At 40.5% G+C, this 27556-nt stretch overlaps 1 protein-coding gene and 1 long non-coding RNA gene across 4 annotated transcripts; both read right to left on the reverse strand.

The window, feature by feature from the left end:
- Window positions 1-2425: 2425 nt before the first annotated feature.
- LOC128440854 (uncharacterized) lies at window positions 2426-18025 on the reverse strand. 3 transcript variants are annotated; one of them, XR_008338584.1, is made up of 5 exons: window positions 17851-18025; window positions 17555-17748; window positions 16790-16858; window positions 16522-16613; window positions 2426-3092 (listed from the first exon to the last, which is right to left on the reverse strand). It is a non-coding gene; the product is annotated as an uncharacterized LOC128440854 (long non-coding RNA). The 3 variants fall into 3 exon arrangements; XR_008338585.1 differs by having other exon boundaries at window positions 16790-16885; XR_008338586.1 differs by lacking the exon at window positions 2426-3092 and adding an exon at window positions 14591-14628.
- A 2244-nt stretch (window positions 18026-20269) lies between these two features.
- Window positions 20270-23221, reverse strand: zgc:162730 (uncharacterized protein LOC564559 homolog). Its single transcript, XM_053423697.1, has 2 exons — window positions 23060-23221; window positions 20270-22565 (listed from the first exon to the last, which is right to left on the reverse strand). Exons 1-2 carry the CDS (start codon window positions 23090-23092, stop codon window positions 21285-21287), a joined length of 1314 nt encoding a protein of 437 aa, XP_053279672.1. The 5' UTR covers window positions 23093-23221; the 3' UTR covers window positions 20270-21284.
- Window positions 23222-27556: the final 4335 nt, after the last annotated feature.

Below are 27556 nucleotides of genomic sequence, written 5' to 3' on the forward strand. Positions count from 1 at the left end.
ACACTACTCCCCTTATGAATTCCAACTAATAGAAATAGAAATCTATTCTGTATGGGTGAACAAGATGATTTCTGTACAAGTTGTAGATTCTGCACGATTGGCTGTAAGGGGAGGAAAGATATTCTGCTTTCAGACGATGCACTGAAGTCCAGATATTTTCCTCAAGTGTTGAAGGGGGCCTGTCTGTGTAAATGTAAATGGTCGAGTTAGTAACTGTGGTGAGTGAAATTACTGGAAAATGTCAGAGTGGACGTTTATGACGCTTCTAGTCTACAACATACAGGAAAACTGGAACAATACAAATATCTTAGAATGAAAAAGAGGATCCATACACTCACAATATGCCGCTGAAGAGGTCAGCATGGAAAAAACGAGCCTTGACGCCAGTCTACTGGTCTATTGCCAGTGTCAATAGACTATTGACGAAAACAAGTGAGTTCAGCAGTGGAATTATACATCAAGTCCTACCTCCTGCATGGATGTTTGAAAACAGCTCTACTGTGACATGAAAAAATGTCTTCCATGAAGAAAGCCGATCATGCTAATAATAATCCTTGTTTGTAAGCTCTGACTTGTGATTGTCAGACATACTCAGACGGACGCATTTCCCAAAAGTTCATGTCTATACAATGTACTAACCACCAGGCCACAGCAACATCCTACGTATAGGAACTAATTTGTTGACCACATCCAGATATTGTCCCTTCTCATCATACAACCATATGCATTTTAATGCTTAGAAGGGAACAAGGCCTAATTCTATTGCGACTGACCTTTCGGGTCTAACCCACACGAAATGCTGGGCTAATCAGCTGATCGCCTTTAAGTGTTTAGTCCTGTTTGCTTTTATTTTTAATTGTTTACTGTTTACACTGAGATGAAGACCACCACTGTGAACAACAAGCTGTTAGCAAGATGTCAACAGCACGAACGCCTAGAGGTAACCAGGCCCTTCTGTTAATTTGGTTGAGCAAACAACTGTTATCTGTAAACAAGCTTTTTGGTCAGCGAGTCGAGTTTACTTCAATAAACAAATCTCCTTTTTCGGGGCGAGTTAGGGATTACTGAGAGTGCAGCGAGGGGGGTGGGGGGTGGTGGAGTTGTGGTGGTGGGGCTTTCTGAAGGAAAAGGAGGGGGGGGGGGGGACTCCTTGTTGAGTCCAGCTGGGATAGAGGGGCCTTCTGAGCACAATGAGCTCAATGAGCTGCAGAACCAACTAACAAACTAATGGCCCGCCCTCCGTGACTCAACCCCCATACACACACACACACACACACACACACACACACACACACACACACACACACACACACACGGAGGGGCTGGTGAATGGGTGAGATAGAAGGGCTTGTTTGGAGGAACGAGATGGGGGCGAGGAGGGGGATGAAGGGGCAGGATTGGGGGCTATTTAAAAAAATGAGGAAATTAGAGAGTGTGCAGAGAGAAAGAAAGAGAGGAAGGAACTGGAGGATTGTAGGTGGAGTACTAAGACTGGCTCCATGCTCAAACAGGTTTATCTCCAGATTTGGGATCAATCGAGCAGATACATAAAGATGGGTTCCTGGGACGCGTTTCCTCGCTCTGTCCCATGACCTTTCCTGCAGTGGGATTTGCTGCATGCAACATCTGTTTGATATTAGTAGAGTGACACGGCGGTGTGGGGTTACCCGAAGACTGCTGACTGCAGGGTGCCGCCTCTCCACACATAATCCTGCAGGATGTTTTTAAATAAATAGTCTGAAATAATGAATTAATTTATAGTTTGTCCGCAAAAAAGGGAGAATGGGAAGGAAGCCCAGTGAGAGCCAGTTAATATACCATGTTATATACATATGTGTAAAAGTCATATTCTTTATATTTTGAATAGCTTGTTATTCTAATTTCATATGGGTTGTACGCAAAGGGCAGAGGGGTTAGCTAATCCATACACTGTCAACAGTTTGTGTATTTTTGAGAGTATGTGTGCGTGAGTGTGGATGTGTGGATGTGTGGAAATCTGCAGACAATTTGTGGAGTAAAACATTTGTGTTATAGCACCATTTGCATATGTGTGTGTGTTTGTTACAGAGAGTGACACACACTCATACACTTGCAGGCTCAGCCCATTGAAACTCTGATGATTAAGAGAAGTCATTCCTCCACAGCCTCAAACAGGCGTCTTCAGATAAGAGGCCACTATTACCAGTGAAATAATAAAGGGAGAGGGAGGAGGAGGAGGAGGGGGGGGGGGGTCTGTAGAACTGATGAACATCTGCTCCTCTTTTCCTCTCTCTTTCTTCACCCCCTCCTCCTCAGCACCTTCCTTCTATCACAATGTACCCCCTGCCCCATTCGTCAAGAGAGAGAGAGAGAGAGAGAGAGAGAGAGAGAGGGAGAGAGAGAGAGAGAGAGAGAGAGAGAGAGAGAGAGAGAGAGAGAGAGAGAGAGAGAGAGAGAGAGAGAGAGAGAAAGTGTGCATCTGTGCATGTTTGTTCTAACAAATGGTCGTCAGGGTTCAGATTGTAATTTAGGAGGAGAGTTTTACTTACAGTGAAATCTTATTGCTCTCAGTGTACGAGATGTAATCATGACCAAGCTACCGCCACCTTTACAGCAAGACATAACATCTTTTTTACGATACTGTGTACAGGAATTTGTATCTACGTCAATGGGAGAAAATTATTTAAATTTCTTTAGAATGGCTGTTATCTTTAAAGGAGTTCAATGACATCAAATCTGTGTATTGTACCGAGCCACGAACCAGCATGAAGACATGACTGCAGCCTCATTAATAAACATGATAACCGGAGTGACTGCACTGGAATGTCCGTTTATGCATAAATACATAACAAGTAACTCAACAAGTTACCCTCTTTGCTGTTTTACAAACACTCACACACACACTCACACACACACACTCACACACACACACACACACAAACACGCATGCACGCATGCGCGCAGATGCACACACACACACATCCAAATGCTGCACAGCAGGGTTCTACTCACCGGGCAAGGGTCATAACACAACCTTTGACCTCTGACATCACCCCTCCCGCAGCCTCTCCTCTTGCCCGTTGGAATTCACTCCTGTGGATTCAATTAGAAAGCTGGAGAGGAGGAGAGGAGAGAGAAGGAAAGCAGAGGTTGAAAAACAAGAGAACAGTGACAACTGTCTGAAGACAGAGCAGGAGGAGACAACGAGTCAGGGTGGAGGGAGAGTGTGACAGTCATGACATTCGTTCTTCGAACAGTGTTTTAGAAAAAAAAGGAGTCAGCTGTGTTCGGATCGGGTCCAGTCTAAATGCAGGACATGGTCAAACATTACACCCAAGCCCGTTCACCCTGTTCACTCCGCTCTGCAATCGGATTGCGAGCTAAACACTCAAAATCAAAACTGTTTGCTGTCCTGGCTCCTAAATGGTGGAACGAGCTCCCCATTGACATTCGGACAGCAGTAAGCTTACACATCTTCTGCCGCAAACTAAAACAAAACTCTTCCTCTATACCATGAATAAAATGTTAAAACTAACAATTAAGTAGCACTTAAATGGCACCTACCTAGAGCACTTTGTAGTTTTGCTTTTTTGAAGAAATTGTACTTTCTTGATTCTTGTTGTTCTGGGTTTGTACCCTCGGGGTTGAATGCACTTATTGTAAGTCGCTTTGGATAAAAGCGTCAGCTAAATTAAACGTAATGTAATGTAATGTTTGTAATGCTGTGTAAACTCGGGGTCCCACAGCAGATAAGCATTTTTATACTTTTACTGTGAGGAAAGGTTTCTTTGTTATCAGTTTAGCAGTGATGGGATGTAACAAAATACATTATTAGTGTACTTAAATCAAGTATTACACGTATCTGTATTTTCAGGTACTTTTTCACTTTTCTCCACTACATATATCTGTATATATTGTTACTTTCTACTCCACTACATTTTTACAATGCAGTATTTTACATTATATTTCTGAAAGTTATCAATAATAACAGGCGATTTAGTCCAGAGCCGGCAGGTAACATTACACCCTGCCTCCTACAGCCAGAGTACGAGGAAGCACCTGAAATGGATTTGGAGGAGGCCAAGACTCAGCCATACATTTTTTTTGGAAAGTTGCATTCGGGACTAGGCTACTTTAACTTTAAATATATTCAAAAGAAAGTACTTAGTAGAAAAGAGAGTTTACATCTCAATCTATTTACCTATACTTTTACTTATGTAGAATGTTCAAGTGCTTCCTCCACTACATATTTACATACATCTGTTTATAAGTATTAGTTATATGGTGTAATAATGTTCAAGCTAACTGATTGCCCAGTTGACTATATTCATTGTAAATTACTAGTCTTTTGTATTTACAACCTGAAAATAATATTTGTGGCTTGTGTGACATATTGTTAGAGAAGTCCATATGAAGTGTGTGTTGAGCTCACATTGTTTGTTAGCAACACAGAGGTAGAAGAGAACTGTACATTGACATCCTCTGTATGATCACACAAGGATCTTGTATTTGCTGCTTTCTACTGCCCACTGCTGGTGTAATCTGGCTATGATGCTGTCATCCCCTCTGCACCGTGAGCTCATTAAACCTAGAGAAGGATTTTCTGAGATAAAAAACCCCACAGTGTGACAGGGTGGCTTTTGATTAACTATAATCATATCGAGATTGATGCTTTGCTCTGATGAGACCGACCCACGCACTAGTGTTGATTAATCATAAAATGGGTTTCATCTGCTCTTTGAGATTTAGTTTGGCTCAGACGAAGTGCCACGGGAAGGGAAAGAGAGATGGATGGATGGTGTGAGTTTAAACAATATCCCTGTGACAAATTTGGTTTAATAAACATTTACAGTACTTGTAACAAATCACACAATATTGTTTAATTTCCCAAAAGTTGACAGAAAACCTTAAAAGCCACTCAAACCAATGGATTTCTTAACATTAAAAGACAAAAAAATGAATAGCAAGTTAAAATCCAAGCAGTTTTCCTGGAGGCCTCTCATGGAGGACTTCACCATGGTGAACTAAATTGACAGCTGATTGGTGGAGCAACAGTACAGACAGGAAGTGAACAGGGATAAAGAGCATGAACACATGCAGACATAGAACCCGTCTGATTCACCACTGAGAGGAGCTGTTGCACTATTTCCATGTAAGTTCTTTGGAACTCAGTGAGGCGATTACATTTCAGTAATTTGACAAAATCAGTTTCCATTTAGTGAAAGGAGAAACGCCATGTGTTATCTGACGCTGTACATGTGTATTTATTCATCTCTATGAACATATTATCATAGACCTGCAAGAACTAGATTTTCTGAGTCAGAGTTGTGCAGGTAACATGAGGCCGCCTGAGGCTCAGGGCCGAACAGTGGAACTGACACAACCCTTGCCTCTGGAAGTGAGCCACTCCAACAGTACGTGAATTAAGCAACAGTTCCTGGAGCGTCTCTTCGACCGAAAAACTAAATGGAATAGTCAAATCTTTGTTTCCACACAGAGGGGTTGTTCAGACCTCTGGGTTTCTGTCAGGCTCCTCAATAGATGGAACAACATAAATCATTGACAGGAACATGATGAGACAGAGTGACGGAGGAGAGGAGGGTGTGCATGTGTGTGTGTGTGTGTGTAGTTATTGTTTGTTACCTCTTTAGGACCTATTCCTGCATAAACTGACCTACGTAGACCCCATTGGGACCAAAGCCAGGTCCCAATATTACAAAACAGCAGTTCTGAGCTCCTGGTCTTAACCAGGTTGTTTGTGTGTGTGTGTGTGTGTGTGTGTGTGTGTGTGTGTGTGATTGTGTGTGTGAGTATGTGTGAGTATGTGTGTGTGGCCCAGGTATTACTTATGTTGTTTGGACCTAAATCTGTTTTCACAGTCACATTTTGAAGTCCCCAAAAGTTAAATCATTAAAGTTTAAGGTCAAGACAAGGGTTAATGTTGGGTAAGAGTTAGGTTTAGGTTAGGGTTAGGGGAAATCAATGTAATGCCCTCTGAAGTCGTAAAGACACGTGTGTGTGTGTGTGTGTGTGTGTGTGTGTGTGTGTAGTCACGTGTAAAGTGGAAGAGATAGACTGTTGGCTGCTATGAGAGAGACATAAATGTGATTTTAACAGTTTAACAGTCTTTTAAATTTATGAAACAAATCCAGCCCAAAGTAGACTTATCTTAACGATAAAAGTCATTTAAACAAATCTACTTTCGTAAAATCTTATGGGGCAGGGTTTTTCTTGACATTACCTCACACATCTGGCGTCCTTTGCGAGAGGAGCGAGATCACTGGTATGAAGGGGCAGACAGCGGAGTGATGTCAGGTGTTTGGACGCCGTTCAGCCAAATGTGCAACGAGCGTCATAGGAGTCCGTGTTGCAACATATTTATTTACCTGAGCTGTTTGAAGTGCTGCTACCTTGCCCAGGGTCAGGAGTTTCTGTGCGTAGAACTCTGGTGTTGGTTCATTGGTTTTTCTGCCGAAATTCGTAGTTTTTGAGAAAGGGAACATTACTATTTACTGTTGTGTTGTGGACAGAGACAACAGTGCGTAGATAATACGTTCACTTGTGTGACTGCGAAAAGTATGATTCTTTAAACAGTTACTTTGTTTATCTCTGGTTTTATTATATGATCGTTTTCACTTTATACCATGCGTGTGCAAGAAGTTGTACATGATGGTATAATCAAGTTTATGAGTTTGTTTGTGTGAAATTTGAGGAGAAGATATTTATCCACTAACCCAGTTTGAAGAGTAGGAATGCTGCAATAGTTGCTGAGTGTTTGTGTGTGTGTGTGTTTGTGTGTGTGTGTGTGTGTGTGTGTGTGTGTGTGTGTGTGTGTGTGTATGTGTCTGTTTTTGTGTGTGTGTGTGTGTGTTTATGTCTCCCTGCAGTTGAATGTGTGCCAAAGGATGATTGCTGGTCTGTATATTCTCACACTCCGCTCATTCAACTGTATCCAGGCAACACCTCATAATATTGATCGGTGCGTTTGATCAGAGGGATATTGATGGATCTGGAGCCTGGTACCAAATGACTTCTTCCATTTTCTTTTATTTATACAGCACGTTGGTATCCAGGAAACTTGTAATAATCGGTATGAGAGTTCAGATGTGTGTCTGTATGCGTGTGTGTGTGTACGTATACAATACATAGGTGCCTGTGTCTCATGGCTGTCTGTGCTGCACCACACTGTTTCCTGTTCCAACTTAGTTTCCATGTTTTGTACCAGCGTGCATGTATACTGTCTGCTTATTACAGCAGTGAAGTTTCCAATTGTTTCTCCACGTGATTGTCTGCATATGCTTGAATCCAAATTTTCCTAATAAAAGATGTGTAGGTATGCTGTACAGTTTAAAATGTAATGTCCAGTGTTTGCAAAGACTTATTGTATAATAACTAATATAATGTATTCTTCTTTAAACTAGTTGTAAATAGGTCAAAGACATATTTAAGATTTTTAAATCAAACATTGTATGAGATGTCTATCAGTGTCGGAGGAAGTACTCTAACATCAAACTTAAGTAAATGTACTAATAAATTACAAAAATTTACTCAGATAAGTGGATATCATGAAAGTACCATGTTAAAATGATATACTTGAGTAAAGGTAAGAAAGCACTTGCTATTAAAATATACTTAAAGTATTATTTAAGTACTGGTTTGTCTATGAATGGGTCGTAGACAACCAGAGGGTCGACAGTCTGACCCCCATTTCGAATGCTGAAGTGTCCGTGGGCAAGATACTGAACCTCGCCAGTGATGTTAGTGTGGGAGTGTTGTGTGGCAGAGAGCTGCACTGTATGAATGTGTGCGTGAATGGAAAAACGGTACTGTAAAGCACTTTGAGCCATAATCTAGACTTGAAAAGCTCTGTAGAAATACAGACAATTTACAGACATCATGTGATGCTGCTGCAGGAGGCGGGGTCTAATGTTACCTGCCCCCTCTGATTGGATCAGTGGACAAATTCCTCTCTTGTCATTGATATAAGTAAAACAACATGAACATGTAATGTAATGCATTGTGAAGTCAGAAATACAGATAGCTGCTGATATATGTTGTGGAGCAAAAGTGTTAAATACCTGAAAATATATAAACTTAAGCAAAGTACAGGTGGATAAAAATGTACTCAAGCACAGTAATGAAGTAAATGTACTCTATTACATCCCACTACTGGATGTATATCAGTGGAAATGGCCTGATACGTGTTAATTGTTACAGTGCAGTCTCATTAACAATACACAACTGTAAGTACTCATGCTAGCTCGTAAAGAATGCTAATTTGACCTCTTTGAAATGATAGTGTAAACATGTACAGTGTCTTTTTACTCTGAAGAGTCAAAGGGCGATGACAGAAATGATCACATCCACTCGTCCAGGCTCAGTTTTTGTTGTTTGGAAGCCGTTTCTAGGAGATGTGCTCCTCTGTCTCCCGAGGAGCTCTCCAGCCACAGAAATGTAAACATTATGTCATGATAAATGGTTCGTGTGTGTGTTTGTAAAGCTGTGGTAAAAGCATACCTAGAGACTGGGCCACATTCTCCTGGGAGCAAATAGGAGCAGAGAAACCTCCCACCTCTGGGAACAACCACTATCTCCAATCAGTTTATTCCCGCTGTTAAAGGGCACTCATTAGCATTGGTTTGGACCGCTAGCCAAACCGTCGGCCCAGCGTCACCAGATGCCAAACTTCCTCTTTTTTTTTGTACAGCCGTCAGTGCCTCACGCACAACAAAGTCACTTCCCAAAAGCTCATCAGGCCATCTCTATGTATACATGCACACAGCTCACATGCCTGACCGTTAGTAACTTCCCAGTATGAGCTGTTCCGGCTCAGAACCACATGTGTGACTGCTGCGCCAGCATGATATGTGTGTGTGGTAAGGGTATTTGCTTGGTTTCCTGACCACCGCTTTCTTATGACGATTGTGATTGAGAAATCCCAAGCTGGAGATTTGTAGAGTTCTGCATATGTTCAACATGGTCATTGGCACACTATGGTGTAATCTAGGACAAAACTCCTCAAACTAAACTGCGTATGTGTGACAAGTAACACTGTCTTGAAAAATGCTTATTTTTAATGAGGAAAATTAGAAAAAACTAAATGAGAACTCATACAAAAAACATTATGATTTCATTAAATAAAAAAAGATATGATCTGCATTGTCCAAACATCTTTTGTTCAGAAGGTGGACTTAGTCGCTCGACTTGTTGCTCGGCTGTTAATAAGAACCATCTTGAAGTCAGTAATGTTCTGTTTCTGTCAGGGATGTTATCTGATGTCATCGGCTCTTTCAAAAAACAGATTCCTGGACTAAATTATCCCACAATCCACTGAGAATTGCACAGGAAGTATTAACAAAGCAGCCGGGTCAAGGTTTAAAAAAACAGCTCACCATATATAAACCAGTAAGCTAAGATGATGTCATCAAGTGCTGCGGATGCAACATTAACATTGTGCTCAGGAACTCTCTTTAACGTTGGAATAAAAAAAAAAAAAAACTCCAGGTTTAATGATGATTGACTAAAGTTCGGATTCAACCTTCAGCCTGTACATGTCCCACGAAGGCCTCCTCCTTTGCTATTGAGTCCATACCTGTTGTATAAAGTACATACTACATAAAAAAACTGAATTATCTTTATTATTATGGTTACTGTTTTATAACATATACATTATGTACAAGGTATTACATGGGTGTGTAAGTGTACACCATTTATCTCCAGTTTTGTGATATTCCTGCCTTTGTCTCCTCCTCTCCTCTCCTCTCCTCTCCTCTCCTCTCCTCTCCTCTCCTCTCTCTATGTTTCCATGATGCTTATTTTCATAAGAAGGAATTCTGCTGGTCTCTGCACTGCCAGTGTCACTGTGGTATGTATTCCTGGGAGGGCGGCCAAGGCTAAACACACACATACGCCTTATCCATTCCTTTCCTTTCAATAATCAAACACCGGACACACACACACACCAGTCTCTCTCTCTATAGTTGTGAGGACACTCATTGACAAATTGCATTCCCTAGCCCCTCAGCCTAACCTTAACCATCACCACTAAATGCCAAAGCCTAACGCTAACCCAAACCTATTTCCAACCCTGAAACCATCTTAAGCCTAAAACAACCCTTTTCCTTTTTGTGAGGACCAGTCAAAATATCATCAAAATGATGGTATTGAACCAAAATCGGTCGTCATAACAACAGAAAGACATGTGCAGACACACACACACACACACACACACACACACACACACACACACACACACACACACACACACACACACACACCTCGCTAACCACTTAATTTTCTGCCCACCTGTTTAAACATAGCAGTGTGTGTATATGTGCATATGTGTGTGTGAGTGCTTCCTCACAGAGAGGCCTATTGTCCTCCAGGCTAAGATGTGTGTGCTGTGTCATGAATTGGCTCAGCAGCCACAAGCCCACTGCTGATTTTAGCTTAAGACTAAAACACTGGAGCTAAAATAACACGTCCACAGACAAGAAGTAGACCGAGCTATAATACTGCTCCCTCAGCAGAGGGGCTTTAGCGTTCTGAGGACTGAAATCATATCAAAAGGTGTGATATTATGACATGTGGAAAAATTATTATTGTAACTTTTTACATGGAGCCTAATAAAGCTGATTAGCTAAATATGTAATACAATTGTCCTATAATAATTATAGGATAAGATATAATGGGATTAATAAAAAAAACAATAAACAATAAATAAATCAGACTTTTAGTAAATATCTATAATAAAATATTGATACCTTTTACAGATACCTTTTTGTGTCTCTGTGCTGCTGAAAGATGTGAAATTGTGAGATGATCTCAATTACAATGTCTAATATGGTGTATATGCTTTCCTTAGACAAGAGCTGCCGGTTCACTTTGACATTGAAAGCATTTTTACACCATAACTAGCAGGTGTATGGAGGTTTTTGAAACACGGGTAAAACTGTTGAAAACCTTTGAATTTCTCTAGAGGATTGAAGGAGCCGTTCTGCTCTTCTACCACAGTGGGTCGGGTTCGATGTCACAGACACACAGACAACTGATTCGCTCTGTCAACTCGCTGTCTTGCCAAATTAGGATGTTCACCTCCGTGTCACGTTTACATCGCTGCCAATCAGAGACAGAGCTGGTTAAAACCTGTGTCTACTGCACACTCCTTTGCCCCGTATCCATTGCATCACTTCCTATTGAAGAAATAAAGCCTGATTTTAGTAGGTTTATTGACGAGTGAAGAAAAGGCTTAAGTAATCTGGTATAATTTTAAACCTAAGCATTCATTCGGAGTGGTGTTTGTATCTACCTGATGAATTTAAGACCAATCCTCACTCTCCTTTTAGCTTTGGTCCGTCTTCAGAGGGCCCCCGATAGTTGCAAAACCCGTGTTCACCAGGTAGTCACTAAATGTATCTGTCTGCTTTTTGGTGCTGCATCGGAAACAACTGTGATGATAGCAGCGACTGTGAACTAGAATAGTCAAGTTGCGGGCCATAAAACCACAGCAATGTTTTAACACCTTTCAGAGGTGAAACAAACTCTAGCTATGCTAATATTTCTCTGTGGATACATCACTGTGGGTCTGTGACCAATAGTGACGATCGCAATACGGATGACAGCATCTTAACAATGAATTCTGAGGAATCGGATAAACATCTATGATGTTTTACATTGAGCAAGTACATAAAGGACATTTCTTGTTAAAAACTGAAACTTTTTCTGAAACTACTAGGAACCAAAGTCTGGATTTGAATGCCTCCACACTTGGTGTATTGGTGGGTTGGTTCCTATATGAAACCAATTCTATATAGAACTGGTTCAAAACTGACATAAAGAAACTCTATTTGAGAGGCGGCACTCAGTGAACTGTACCAGGCTGTCAGCGAGAAACAGACAGCCCACCCAGATGGATTTCTCATTCTTGGGGATTTCAACCATGGCAACCCAAAGACAGTTTTACCCAGGCTCCACCAACATGTTGATTTTTCCATCCAGAACAAATAACACACTGGACTTGGTTTTCACCGACAAGAAAACAGAGTTTGTCAACATTGGCGATATTTTTTTTAAGGAATAAAACACAGATCAGATTTCTATACAGGCGATGGCTCCTATCCATAAAACAACAGTAACCATAGTCAATGCTATATCAAATGTAGACGCACACACACAGACGTACACACACATGTAATAAACTGTGCCTTTCCTCTGCTGATGTCTGAAACGATAAAATTATCTATTCTCCATGACATAAAGATGTTATTATTCTGTTGTGCAGGTCACACATCTGTGGTTAATAAACACACTGACGCAGGGCTCATTTATTTTCATACCGCATCAAGAAAAAACAGGAAGTGTGAGGTCTAAAAGCAGAAGCATGTACTGAGCGTGAACAGGAAGTGTGCAGTGAACGTGTACAGGCCAGCCTGTTGTGAAATATGTATTTTAATAAAACAAACAGATGTGAAACTGTCTGAAGGGACTTTCTTCTTCTGCCCAACAGTTGGTGCAACCCATCACATCAGGCACAAAGTTCATAAAAGTTTGGATATCATTTACCAACAAGGCCGCCAAACTGGCCAACCACCGTCTTTTTGGTCTTTACCTTCAGATACCAACCACATGAGTGTCTGCTGCAGTGGGTGGCACACATCCCTGATGGGAGATCTAACGTTAAATGAATCTTGATCATAAACAAGCTGCCATGTTGTCACTGATCAAGGTAAGCAAAATGTGTTCAGGCAGTGAAATGAAAAAATAGAGCCATAGATAGATAGACAGACAGACAGATATATAGATAGATAGATAGATAGATAGATAGATAGATAGATAGATAGATAGATAGATAGATAGATAGATAGATAGATAGATAGATAGATAGATAGAAAGCAAGTTATTTGTCTTTAATCAGAGTCAAGGAATATGATGAAACAAATTTTTTCCGAATACTAAAAATATAATTGAAAGAAATTGCAGTGACTAAATTGGAAATGAATTAGATAAATATACGTTTTACTTATTATTGTAAATGTTACTTGTATATGCTTTTTCAGTTGTGTTTTCACTTTTAGAAATGTATTAGTTTTATTTGAGGGAAGGGAAATGTCTTCAAGTTAGCTTCCCAAATCCTTATTTTCCTCATTCCAAATATAAGTTTTAGACATATTTCCTCAGTAAAAAGGATCATCTATGAGAATAAAACGGTTCTGGTAGGGACGTGAGATTCTTCCCTGCTTCCAACATCTGTCTTGGGGAATGTGACAGCATCTAAAGAACCACTTGTGTTGTTGACACTTTAGTTGATTTGTGTGAATAAAGTATATTGTTGCACTTTTCATGTCTTAATAAATCAGCACCTAATCCATAATATTTGGATTCCATCCAAGTCACTTAATATCTGCGCCACAGCCAATGGTAGCTGTTTCTGCTTTGTAGGTTACTTGTACAAACACATCTAGATTCACTTCCTGTTCCGTACAATGGGAAGCTCACTGCAATTAGTTTATAACACGTCCGTACAGGTGGGTACATTAAATGCTTGTCACCTTGACAGTCACATCTTCTCACTTTTATATGCATTTCCTTATTAGCACTGTTACGAACATAACGCTTGAAGAAACACTCCATGTCAGGACAGCGGTTTGTGTTTGACTCGTATCACGCCCCCCCCCTTATGACTATGCGGGAGTCTAGGGGGGTTTTCAAGACACATTTATTGAATGGTTGTCCTGTGAATTAGGAAATATAGAGCCCTTTGTCGTGGTTTCCTTCAGCTCTTCCGCCGCGGTCAATCACACCAGCCAGTGAAAGTAAAAGCTGAGCGAGGGGGCAGAGGAAGTGGTCAGGACGGCTGGGAGAGAGGGGAGTTTAGGGAGTTTTTCCTGTGCCTCTAGTTTACCATTTTCTACCCCCCGCCCTCTTCATCCTCCGCCTTCCTCCCCCTTCCTCCTCCGTCTTCTCTACCCCCCCCTGTCCTCCGTGTTTGCCTCACAGCTGTGATGTTGTATGAAATGAGGGCAGGAGGAGGAGGAGGTTTGGATTGAGCTCTGGAGCTGAGGAATGTGCAAGAGGGAGAGAACATGGCTATAAAAGGATAGCACTTCCACTCGGCTGCTGATGTCACGACTCAAACATTTCCTCCTTCCTTCCCTCCTCAGTCTGACTGACTGACTGACTGACGCTGCTGTTTCGCCTTATTTCTCCTCATGATTTGTTTTGGTGTTTGGGAGGAAAAACTGATAATAATCGGTTTGCACAGCAGTCATGACTTATATGCATGATGTCTGATTAACATATTAGACTCACATGAACTATCAACTGTCACCCTATCACCCTTTTCACTTAATTTAAACAAAATGTTTGCTTATTTTCTCTTGAGCCCCACAGAAATTGACATTTAGTCATCTTTTCTATTCATTTAACTTGCATTCTCTATTGTTATGTTTACGTCATAATCGGTATTTGTCAGTGATTTGCTGGTTTGTTCTGATAACACACTGTAGCATGAATACATCGATCAGCCAGCACATAAAACTGGCAACTGGTTTTAATGTTGTAGCTGCTCAGTAAAGATCTACATGTCTTTATTTGGATTTACTTTGAAAAGTGACCGATGTTTAGTGTCTGTGTCTTTGTCTGGTATTTAAACTGAGATAGGCAGATAAATAGGAGCTGATGAGAGCCAAGATCATCAGAGATTATTAGCTAATTAAGCTAAACATCATGTCTACAGCCCTATAACATGTATTGATATCTGGAAAAAAGCATTTTTTAACAATGCATGGCAACATTTTCTGTCTTCATTTGGACTTTATCTTCATAGCATCACTTACCATAAGGGCACTAACCCATATATTTGTTCAACTTGACCTTTAACCTTTGACTGATCAGCTATAAAAGTTAATCATCTGGAGATACACTGCCAAGAAACACACCCATAAAGCTTGTGGAAAAACCAAGGGAGCGTTTTGGTTTCATTTTTTACACACACACACACACACACACACACACACACACACACACACACTTCAGACAGTTGGTAACTCTCATGTGAAGAGGTGGTTATGGGTGGAATATTGGCTCAACGCTCAGTTTACAGATTTTAAGGTGCAATAACCCACCGGGCATTTTATCTTTTCCTAGGAAACGTTTTCCAATGAACAGTTACATAAGCCCTGCGTCATTCTCTGAATGGTGGACAAAGGTTTGCAGTTGAAAGATTACTCAACCGTAAGGCTTCATCTGCAGGTTATGACAGAGAAAGAGGGAAAGAGGGAAGGATCGGTGTTCAGGAGTGATTTCGCAGGTGGAAATGTGATTATGTGAGTTGTTCTAGAAAATCTATCTATCCGGCAAAACTGAAAAGAGATCACTGACAGAAAACTCGTCATTTAAGGATCACAGTGAAAAGATTTTCCCAGGAGCAGTTTCTTTTCTTGCAGCTGTGAGTTGCATGAATGACACCCTTGTCCCGAGACTGTTGCTTAATGTTATCTTTGGATAAGAATCACTCTCTCTCTCCTTCTCATACTCTGCATCATATGTAATTACCTCAATTCAACCGATCTCCGCCCAGCTCGGAACTTTATCTGTTAGGTGTGTATGCGCGAGTGTGTGCGTGCGTTTATGGGTTTGGATATGTGTGTGTGTGTGTGTGTGTGTGTGTGTTTGTACAGTGCTCAGGATCAGGTGACTTGGGTAAAGGGAGATATTTGACACCAGCAACTTTGTGGTTGATTATTAACAGCTCCACAGAAAGTGGTAGTGTATAAAGAATGACCTGTAGCAGCTGTTGGATTAGAGCATTATAAAGTGATACTAAATAAAAATTAACAATAGATTATTAATAGTTCAGTGAATAGTTAGCACATTGATTTAGCGCATTATTCTACACATGAAGTGAGGTTGAGACACATTCTGACGAAGGATGTCTCATTTTAACTTGTTGTCCCACTACGTGACTCCAGTCTACAGAGTTTTGGTGAACTTTAACCAGTCTGCTCGGGCTGGGAGGTTAATATTTCTGTACAAACAAACAACTCCCTGATCCCTTCTTTCTTGTCTTTTACTGTTTACACTCACTGGTCATTGTCCATCACCATAGCAACACATCCTGCCACCGGTCCAAAGGGAAACCAGTTTTAAAGACACAATGCACAGTAAACTGGTCAGAGCAGAGGTCTACTGAGTGTCTAAAACCCAGATACACATTAACTAGTGTCCTTAGCATTTTCAAAGTTAGTGTGTGATACAGACAAATAAGTGTCATATTGAAACTGAGTCTAAAGGCTGCCTCAAAGGACATGTGGATGTTTATGTATGTATATATAATTTGTAGGCCTTAAAGTGTGTACCTCGGTGTAGAAGCACAGACAAACACTATGTAGAAGATGATTAGAACCCTTAAGGGTGTAGTTTGGTCGCTTGGTTTGGTCTCAAGAAAAACATTGCATTACATTGTTTCATTCAAGAAACAATATATTTTTGTGTTCATGCTGACTGACTACAAAAAGTAACTGAGCACTGAAAACATGTACTCACATTAACTGCGGGCCCACTGGTGTGTTCACATCATTCCCTGGTTTTGTGACTCTTCCACTGTGGTTTGTGGGAATTTGAACCATTCTGGTGGCCTGAGACAAAATTAAGTAAATGAAGATATGATATCGGTCAAGAGCGTCTGTCATGAGAGAGGGAGAACAGAAATATGGAGCAGTTTAATGGAGGGGACGGAATGGGGTCGGTAGTTAGGTGGATTATCAGTAGGCCCTTGTATTGAAGGAAGTGTCACAATTTCACTCATACTTACTATCATAGACTGTTCCGAAAGACAGACAAAGCATCTCCACTTCCTCCCTCTGTTGCTGAACACCAGAATCTGTGCAGTAGTGATCGGGGGATGAAGCTGTGGTAACGAGGTCCCGCTTTAAATACAGTCTATCTTTGGTATGTACGATATAAACACTAATGTACGTGTGTGTGTTCATATATAATTTTTGTAAGAAGTTTTGAGCATGCTATGTATATGTGAATACTGTATATGTATGTGTTGGTATAATAATATGATGACAACATACCACAAGTGAACCACGGGGATAGCTTCTAAGTTCAAATATGAAAAAATATTGAAAAATATTGAAAAAATACATTAGGGGACATTTTTGCTAGGTAAGTGTACGATACGTAACTTTATCTGCTAGGGGTCTTTCAAAAGTAAGAAAAGGGCTACATAGAAATTTATTGACAATTACACACAGATTTATACAGTGCAATCTATGGGCAGCACTTTTTCTATGAGGGGCAATTTGGACTTCAGTGTCTTGCCCAAGGACACTTTGGCATGCAAATGGGGAAAAGCGGGATCGAACCGCCAACCCTCTCCAACAACACCTAAGACCTTGTTTGCTGACGTCGTTTATCAGTGTTGGATTATTGGAGTTGTTGCTTTTACAACCATTGCTGATGAAATTTTACCTCATGTCATTTTTCCCCGAAGTTACGGCAGCGGCGAGACAAAACCATGAGTAAGAGGATATGACACAATAAAAGTGACCAAAAAGAAACATCCTTTTACCTTGAATTAGGGATTCCTCTGGGTTCGGATTGGATAGCGTCTAAATGTGCCACATCTTTCTGTCACACACACACACACACACTTGTTGTTGAGCCATCATGTGTTCTCTCATCACAAACACACGACACAAGAGTTTGGGTGGATGTGGATGGGAACCAATGACAGTGCTGAGACCAGCTTAAATCCACCAGACACTAGGGTCAAAAATAGAAGAAGAAAGTATTTATTACGAATTGATCCAAACCAGCTGAGGTGTAGAATCCGATCTCTTCCACATGCTCATTTTGCATGCTTACACAGAGAGAGGGAGCAGTACAAGTTAGTGGGAAGCAGCCACAGGGTTGCACGGAAAATATAAACTCCCCCTATGGCCATATCTCAAGCTCTGGAGTTCTTAAGAAGCCCCCACATGTCCTTTTGGTTATCCGATTCATTAGACCGTCCACAAACAGAGACTTCCGCAACTGCATTTTCCAGCCGCAAATCATCATCTGCTTTATGTTTCACTTCAGTCAGCAAAGATTGTGCAATGTTGTAAGGGCAAAAAAAAAGGGAGAAATATCTCAAACTATTTCACACTGATCATCCGATAATTCAGAAACCTCTTTTGTTTATGTTTGGGTCTGTTTCTCAGTTACCATGAGCCGTTACTCTAACACTGTGTCCAGATTGCTGCCTTGCTACACAGTACAGGGGTGTTGGCTGTGGTGACTCGCTGTTCAACGCAAGACCTCTCAGGGAATAAAATGAGGAAATTGCAACAGGGTACTTTCGTGAACTTCTGCTTAACTTGCAAATGTGCGTTACACAATCCCACTTGTCCCAAACAGGTTCTGTCATTCAGCCCATAAACCTCGGTCGACTAAGTAAACTCAGGACGTTCGGGTGATCCATCAAATGAGTTGAAGGCTGGATATAACAGCAACTGAAAGTTTCCAGTGTAGAAAGCAGAATTTGTTTAACCCAATGACTTTCTCCATTGTCCAAAAGCCCCAAATATTAAGCAGGGGTGTCTTTGCAGATACATTAGCTTATAGATTACGATCTCAGACTGTATACAAAGATAGATGACACATCTCCACTTCCTCACACTATCCAGAAATATAGCCAAAATATATATAATTAGACAAGAGGTATTTGATGTTTGCATTGACTTTTTAGTTTAGTCCATTTCCACTCCACTAACACAGGAAAGGACGGGGTTATGAACTATAAATTGAGGAGCTGTTATGCTGCAATGTAATGAACAGGTGGACCCCAATGCAGGAGATACGTCTAAAAGTATATTTTTGTGTTCTCTCAGGAAAGGGAGGGTTGGAAAAAATCTAAAGTCCAAATAAACTTCAACAAAGAGAAGCACTAGGTGAAAAAGCACTGGTGCAAACAACAGATAGGAAACAAGATGAACAAGACAAACTGACAAAGACAAAGGGAAGCACAGAGACGTATGAAAGGGAGACAGGCATCAGGGATCACAGGTAAAAGTCACATGGAACAGGTGCCGATGAACACAAGAGCGGGAAAACGGCAGGAAATCAAGCTGGAGACACTGGTGGAGCATAATTTCAAAATAAAACAGGAAACAGAATTCAGAATATAGAACAATTAAACCCAAATCCAAAACACAAGTTAAAACAACATAGTGTCCATGATCGAAAATGCCCCAAAACAGACAATCCAAAACCTTTTTACACAGTTTTTTTTAGAGTTCAGGGCTCAGAGTCATAGCACATGTCTTCTATCTTTGTATCCCAGGTCTGTAGACTGGTAGGCTGGTACAGCCATGAGCCACCTGGGAAGTCTGTGTATTGGTTTTTGTAGATGCAACATGGAAACGCTGACATCAGCTGTTTATTCATCCAGAAGTATTTTTCCTTTTTCTAATCTCTGACATTAAGCCTAATGAAGTCTGGGAATGTGTGGAATCCCCATAGAGTGGAACATTTCTCATAGAGTGTAAAGAGCTTTGGTTGCTGCTCCTGACCAATGAACAACCACTTGAATTTTGGTACACGTAAACTGTATTTGTAGAGATCACGGAGGTAATTTGTTACAGAAACTTGGAGCATCCCTGAGAACAGCTCTGAAAACACTGCAGCTTTTACCTGGAAATGAGAGGCTGTGTGATGGTGTGCGTACGTGAGGTGATCTAAATACTGCACTGTATACACAACAAAGACGATGTGTGCCACTAAACACAGCAGGGGAGAGGACGACAGGCACTCCACATGCAATCCTCGTTTCCATTGTAAAACAGTAGAGGTTAAATAAATTTATATGAAGTCTTAAGTGTAAAGTGCAGGAATGTTCATAACTCCTTGGCCTTATGAATATGAAGCTGAAATGTGCTGTCTCAAATTGATCCTAAACCTTCATGTTAGTTTAAACGACCTCAAATAATATATTTTTATTAAAGATTTGAGTTTACTGTTGGATTTCACCCAAAACATAACTAGGTTATATTCCTCAAGAGGTTGAAAATAGTAAATTCTTAAAACCAATAACATATAATTACAGCATTAATAACATGCTGCATTCCCATTACTTTCCTTCAAATATCTGAATGGCATGATGGGTAAGTAAAATCCTTCACTATGCATGTGACAATGCAATTTATAAAATAATGTATACTCTGTTATGTTTGTGGCCTTTTTTATGTAAATGGAGGGTAAAATAAGGAAGTATCCACTTCTCACAGAATAAACAAAGAGTCCGTTTCATTTCTTTATACATTCAGATTTTATTTTTGTCCCTTTCAGGCAATTAAAAATATAAGATTCTCTTTTTTAACTGCTTTTGTCCCCACTCACATTGGCATTTCACAGACCTTGAAAGATTTCTCCATAAATAAAGTACAAAATACATTTTTTTATTCGTTAAACACAAATAAATATCATAATAAATATATTAGTTTTTAAGTTAAACAACACAAGGCAACCAATAACCAAAAGGAATACTGTGGTGTTAAAAGTCCCTGAACCAGGTTTTCAAAATAACAGGGGGACGGGGTGCAGCGCACAAATTAGACATCAGAACGTTTTACAGGAGGAAATCGAATAAAAATAAGTCACAATTCTGACTTAGACTAATATTTAACTCTAAACTCACTGACATTCATTTTACTATTTTGATCTTTAAGCATTCATTCATTTACTCGTGCACCCCAGGCCGATTTAGAAAAATGGTTACACACACACAGCCTCACATGCATATACACAGACACACGCACAGACATACACACAGGCAGAGTGAAGTATGAAGCTTTGGTTGAATGCTACTGGGAGATTTGACAGTTTCTCCCATTTGAATCAGCTGTAAAGTGCATATCACAGATAAAAATGGGATCAATGACACACTTCAGGTCTCACTGATAAAGGCTACAGAATCAAACATACTGTTTGTGGCACTGAGAGCAAGTATTATCATTAAGGCACTGGAATTAATCAACAATTTACAAACCAGACTATTTGCTGGTGCTGTCCGGACCTGCAGAGGAGTTAACTCTAAGGGAAGACCACATACAAAGGTCTGATAGGCTTTTTAAGTATAAAAATAGATTCTGAAGACATTTGGGTACTAATCTCAGTATTTGTAGTTTGTCCATTTTTGCAAAGATAAATTAAGATGTTTTAAGTGTTGTTGTTTCATCTAAAGCTGACTTGTCCCGATTAGATCTGGTTCTGAAGAAAGTCCAGACAGTTTCTCTTCTCTTCTTTCCCTTCGCATCCTCTTAGTCAGACAGGGACAGACGTTCGAACACAGTGAGCCTCTTGGTGGCTGACCCGTCAAACGTTGGGGACTCGGTTCCGCTGGAGCCTCCGCTGGAACCTCCGCTGGAGCTGCTGTAGCTGTCCTCCAGGGAGTCCTCAGAGGAGAAACGCTGGAGTGCAGCAGGCTTGGTGAAAGCCCCGTGGCCTCCAGAGCCAGGAAACAGCGCGTTGCTGTCCTGGTGGTGCCCGTCAGCCTCCATGTTGCCAAACCCTCTGCTGTTGTTGCTGCTGTTGTTGCTGCTGTTGTTAAAGTTATTCCCATGGCCACACACACAGCGCGAGGCCTTTGGCTCCTGGATGGTAGGAATGTTGTGGATGTCTCCGGCGCTGGCTCGGGTCTGAACGTTGCCAAACTGGAATGCTGCTCCCAGTGCAGGGGAGTCGGCAAACACCGGAGAGAGGAGATCAGCGGGAGGTGGAGAAACAGAGGGAGCACGACTGAAGCCCAGGTTAAGATCGTTGAAGGATGAAGGGAACGATGGAGGAGAAGAGCTGCGTGAAGACTCCAGAAAGCCAGCAAAACTCACACTCTGACGGAGCTGGTGGCGTGGATTCTGACCGCTGAGACATGAAGGATTTGGCTGTCGCTGGTTTGCGTATTTGGAGGGAAACGGAGCTCCACTGATTTTCTCCTCATGGATGAAGTGGCAACGTGAGCCGTAGGGGCAATAGCCAAAGTTGTAGAAGGTTCTGCACGGCTCCGTCTTGTACTTGGGGTGGCGGTTAAGTCCCCTCACCTCATCCTCGCCGTGGGCAAACTGGCACTTGCTGCCATACTTGCAGCTGCCGGTCTCCTGGAAGCCGCGGCACAATTCAGTCTTGTAACGGTTAGAGGACAGCTGTGGTTGGATCTGGGCCAAAAAGGAGGACGACGGAGGGAAGCCCGGCGGGGGTGCCACAGTCGTCGCAGGACCCAAGGGGAAAGCGTCCAGGTTCTTCAGTTGGGCGAACGAGGAGAGCAGGGTGCTGCTGGACTCCGTCAGGCTCATGGAGCGGTCGGGCCTGAAGGGCGGCTGCTTCGGTTTGGAGATGGGGGCCTGGCTCCAGATGTTGGACGGCCAGAAGGGGCTGCCGCTGTCATCGCCGTTGACGTGCTCGTTGCTCAAGCTGTGGTTGGAGGACTCGGGAAGGGAGGGGGGGTCGAAGAGGGAGGGCGACCGCTTCAGGCGACTCTGCCCTGGGACTTTGAGTTGAGACTGTGTGGCAAGTATGGCTTCGTCCATGGACAAGTTCAGGAAGTTCTGTTAGAAAGGAGTCAAACTGTCACTATACAAACTTCCACACTTATAATTAGAAAAACAACAACAAATAAAGAAAACTAAAAAACAACAACACTTGAACGGTTTCTAATTTTTAGATCATGGTTTTAAGATTTATTTCCTTTTTTTTTAAATTTAGAATATTTACATTTATTTGAAGAGAAAAAAATTATCTTCAGAGATTGCGTGCACACAAAAAATGTCAAAACAAAAGTTATGAAAATAAAATGAACAAGATGTTAATTTATGAACTTAATCTGGGAAAAGGAATTTCCCTCCTTAAATCTCTATATTTTTCACACTAAGGCAAATCCTCTGTGAGTTTCCGGAGTTTCAAAACTTTTCTCTGTCGGATTACAGCAAAACAAGAAGCAGGAGTAAACAAACAACAAGAAAAACTCTTCAGGGAGGGAGTGACAGAGCTCTAGCCCGCTCCAGCTCCATTTTTCTTTCCACAACAACAGCTTTGCGCTCACCTTCCTGAAGATGTCGTCGAGCATTTCGGACATGCTGTACCTCTTTCGCAGAAGGGAGAAGAAGAAGGAGGATAAAAGGGTTTCAGCTCTGATCCAGGGGCTCGCTGCTGGATACCTGTGTCCTGACTTAAAGTTGTGTCTGTGGCTCCTCCGGCTGACGTTATATAAAGGCTGTGAAAGATCCTTGGGAGGAGTTTCCATTCGCTAAGTTCCCGGATGACCCGCCCCTCTCTGATCTCACCCTGAAAGCCGAGTCGAGGGGCGGGTCCGACAGCAGAAAAAAAACAAGAAAGAAAAGTGTGTAATTTTAGCCAGCTGGGTGAAAAGTTTCAGTTTTATTTGTCCAGATATAAGGACCTAAATGCTCTTTCCATTTATGGATATATTATTTGTAAATGTATAATAAAAAAAGAATAATAATATTAATAATATTAATAATAATAATAATAATAAGTTGATTTTTTATTTATTTAGACAGATAGATATAAATATATACAGATAGATAGATATATAGATAGATATACAGATATATAGATAGATAGATGGATAGATAGATAGATAGATAGATAGATAGATAGATAGATAGCAATAATACACAAGAATAGGAACAACAATACGCTTTATTTATGTAGTATCTATCATACAATGCTTTCCAAAAACCCATTTATATAAAGGACATGAGGACATACAATGAACATAAAAACATTTGTATACAATGTATGGAAAATAAGAAGGCATTAAAAGCCAGTGAGTAAAACATGAGATGTTATAAGAGTGTGAAGGATAATACCACAGTAAAACAGTGATGAGCTGGGGTTAGGGTGTCAAATAAATAGTCTCATATTTAAAATGGTGCCAGGCTGTTTTTGGCTTAAAGAAATATTTTTTTACATCAATCCTCAATAATATGTTAATATTTTTTATCATGATTCTTTATGTGATTATTTTACATCAGGCAGAGAGAGATGACTCATCCCAGCTCTGTGAATGTTTTCACAGTTTTATTTTGGGCCTCATTGTTTTCATCCTACAGTAGTGGAGCAGCAGAAGTAGAGCAATGTACACAGCCATATATTTACAGTATACACACTGTGACTAATGGTGGGTTTATAGGAAGTGTTATAAATCCCTGACCAAAGAGTTTCGGAGTGTTTTTTAACCCACAGAGAGCCGATGAATAACTGTGTCTTGTTTTGTTGTAGTTTGTTACCAGAATATATGCAGCTACTTTTCCCCTTTACTTCCTTTCGTTTCTGGGATTTAAAACTGAGAACTCTCATACTCTCGCAGAGCAGTGACAGAGACTTTAAGGGCTTCCAGTCATCATTAGAGGTACTGATTGTCAGAAGGCCGAAACCCTTGGGTTTCAGGAAGTTAGTATGAAATGAGCAACTGGACAAATAGTCCAAACAAAATGAACCTGAACAAAAGCGTCTAATTTTGCCATTTGTGCACTAGAATGTATATTTTTTTACATTTAACTTCTATTCACATGCACAAATCTGTTTCTTCAATACTCTGCTCTGTCGAGTTTCTTCACTTTTCACTCATTACTCTTTTTTCTACTGTTATTCTGGAATTCTCACCTCCGCTAAGTGATTTGTCAGATACTGTTACATATGCTCTATGAAGAAAACAAATCTTTATTTCTACTTTTGCTGACTATTCAATAATTAAATTAGAAGCTTGACGAAGCGGCGAAATAAAAAAAGAAAGAATCTCCTGGCCTGTTTAGAGTCACCCTAACCCAACTAATAAATCAAGCAGCCTCCATTGTTTGATGTCAACATTCGTATCAGTTTCTGTGTCGTTTCGGAGATTAAGGCAGTTGTGCTGATATCAGAACACAGGGTGACTACATTATTTTCATGTGCCACCCACTCAAATGAGTCATGTAAAGTCCTGGCAGTGACAGTGCATTCTACACAAATGTTGTGCAAGTGTAGAAAAGGCAGTGCAATAATAATAACCAAGCTACAATTAACAGTAAACGGGTGAGGGTGGCCAGCACAAGTAACATCGGGAATCCAAAATTTGTACAGATGTGAAATGTCAAGTTAATCAAACTTCCTTAATCCAGCTAAAATGTAGGTATCAAATTTTGCTTTAGGTCCCGGGAATTTAATATAGTCCGAGACTTGACGAAACTGACATACAACAGATTTTTATTTTTTAATTATTATAGATTTTTAATTGTAAGCAGTATTTCAAAATGTATTTTTACAATTACACAAACCTTTCACTTCCTAATTACTGTTACAAAGAAGTAGGAATTCTTCTAGTATATTGTCGTTGCAGAAATCGAGCTTAATTACTGATGCATTAATAAAGTATTTTAATGTTATACGTGACTTAGGGGAGTATACCTTCTTCATATATAGTCTATATATAATGTCATCTTTTATTTGACCATAAAGTCTGAATTTATTTTAAGACGTATCTACAGCCGTCCTAAGATTGAAGCAATAAAATATTAAATTAAAATACATTAATATATAAGTAGGTATTGTAAATGTACTAAGTAAGTTCCCACTTCTGCTTCAAGAAACCCTTAGCTCTAAGTTTCACTGCAACTCGCGTCCCAGTTCTCCCCTTTACCCACAAGAGATTTTACTCGAACTGGCGATGAGGTAGGGGAAGCAAATTATGTTTGTAGTATGTGTTTCTTTACATGCTTGTAAATATGTGTTTGTGTGTGTGTGTGTGTGTGTGTGTGTGTGTGTGTGTGTGTGTGTGTGTATTTAGGTTACCTCGCCCTACTAGTTTCTGTTCTATATCTTGCCTCAGCTGCATGGAAAGTCATTCTTAACAGGGAGGGGCACACACACATGCACAGACACACGTTCATTCTCACACAAACACAAGCTTAAAGGAGCATTCCTGCTGACAGTAGCGTTCAAGTAGTTGTTTTTTATCTTTCTGGTGACTAAGTGAGTGAGATCTCAATGCCAAGTTTTCCAATGAGGTTTTTCAAATGACATGAAGGCTCCTAACATGTTTGGGCTTGATCACATGAGTTATGTGTGAGGTATGAGTATACTGTGGGAAAATCTGTAATTTGAGAGAAATGGAGGTAAAAGGTCGTGAGTTTGGTAAAAATCCGTTGAAGAAAATTACGTTTCCGTAATAGCTGAAGAGCTCAGGTGTTGGAAAGTCTTTAAAATATCGTGCTCAATTTGAAAACTTATAATAACTGCGGTATACTTTGTCGGGATGATATAAGGACAGTATTCCTCAAAAGGCTTCACCAGAATGGAGAAAGAACTGTGTTACTGTCAAAGTTTAATGTTTAATAAATACAAGTTCAGTGTGTCTACTGTAAAACATATCAGACCAAGAGAAGGTCACACCGAAAATATCCCACATCCTCCTAGTGCTTTTTGTGCCCTGCAACTGTGTAATGTGACCAGGCAGTATAGATGGATCATTAACTGACATAGGTCTGTGTTTATCAACCATATAGCATCGTCCTTACATTGAACCGCATCAGGAGACTGGATCCGTGGTCAACAACACACAGACAATCAGAAGAGCTACTTTTAGGCCTCTTACATACAGGATGAAATGATTTAGAATCAATTCAAAGAAACACTTTCAACTCAAACTAAATGATAACAATGTTACTGATGGTTCTGATCAGAGGCAAAATATTCTCATCATTTAATCCTACAGTCGATATCATTGTTAACCACACAGACATTTAATCAGAAGCATGTATTAATGTTTTAACAGAATGAAGATGATCTCATATTGTTAATGAGATATGAATTAGTTGAATCTGGAGTATTGGAAAAGTGAAGTACCTCAAATACAGCATTCTCAAGTACATTGCTTCCCACCCTGACCTTGTTATTGAGTACCAGTATGCCTGCTGAATAATCTGAATATTTAAGAATGCGTAGAGCTACATCTAAATGTAAGTATATATAATGTTTAGAAATATACAATACCAAGCCTACATTAAATGATGAAAGGAAGGTAGGCCTACTGTTCAAAACAATTGAATCACTTCTCCAGTTCTCTTTATGAATACATAACTTTTGTAATGACGCTGAAACGACATTGTATGTATTGAGCCTGGTTTCTTTTCATCCCTCAGGATTTCCTCTGTGGAGAGAGAACCAGGCTGTGGTCGGTCCCACTCAGAGGGAATCTGGGGAACTTTTCACTCTGACTCATCCTGGACTGGCTGCAAACTGCAAAGTCACCAGCACATGGCTCATGATGTCAGCCAGGTGAGTTCAACACTGGACACGGCCCAGGTTTCCATTATGGCGAAACAAAAATTGATGTTGACGACTGTGATGATAATGGTTATGAAAGGCATATAAAAGATTTGGTAGCTTGCGCTTGTATATTAAAAGTGACAGAATCGATCCTCTCTCGCCTTTTATTTTTCATTTCCTGTGATCCCTCTCTCCTCGCCCCAGTTTCTCCTATAAAGGCCCAGGTCACTATAGCTTGACCAGCCTGTGCCTCTAATAAGTGATACTTTGC

This window comes from Pleuronectes platessa, chromosome 5, assembly GCF_947347685.1.
Source record: "Pleuronectes platessa chromosome 5, fPlePla1.1, whole genome shotgun sequence".
Taxonomy (NCBI): Eukaryota; Metazoa; Chordata; class Actinopteri; order Pleuronectiformes; family Pleuronectidae; genus Pleuronectes; species Pleuronectes platessa.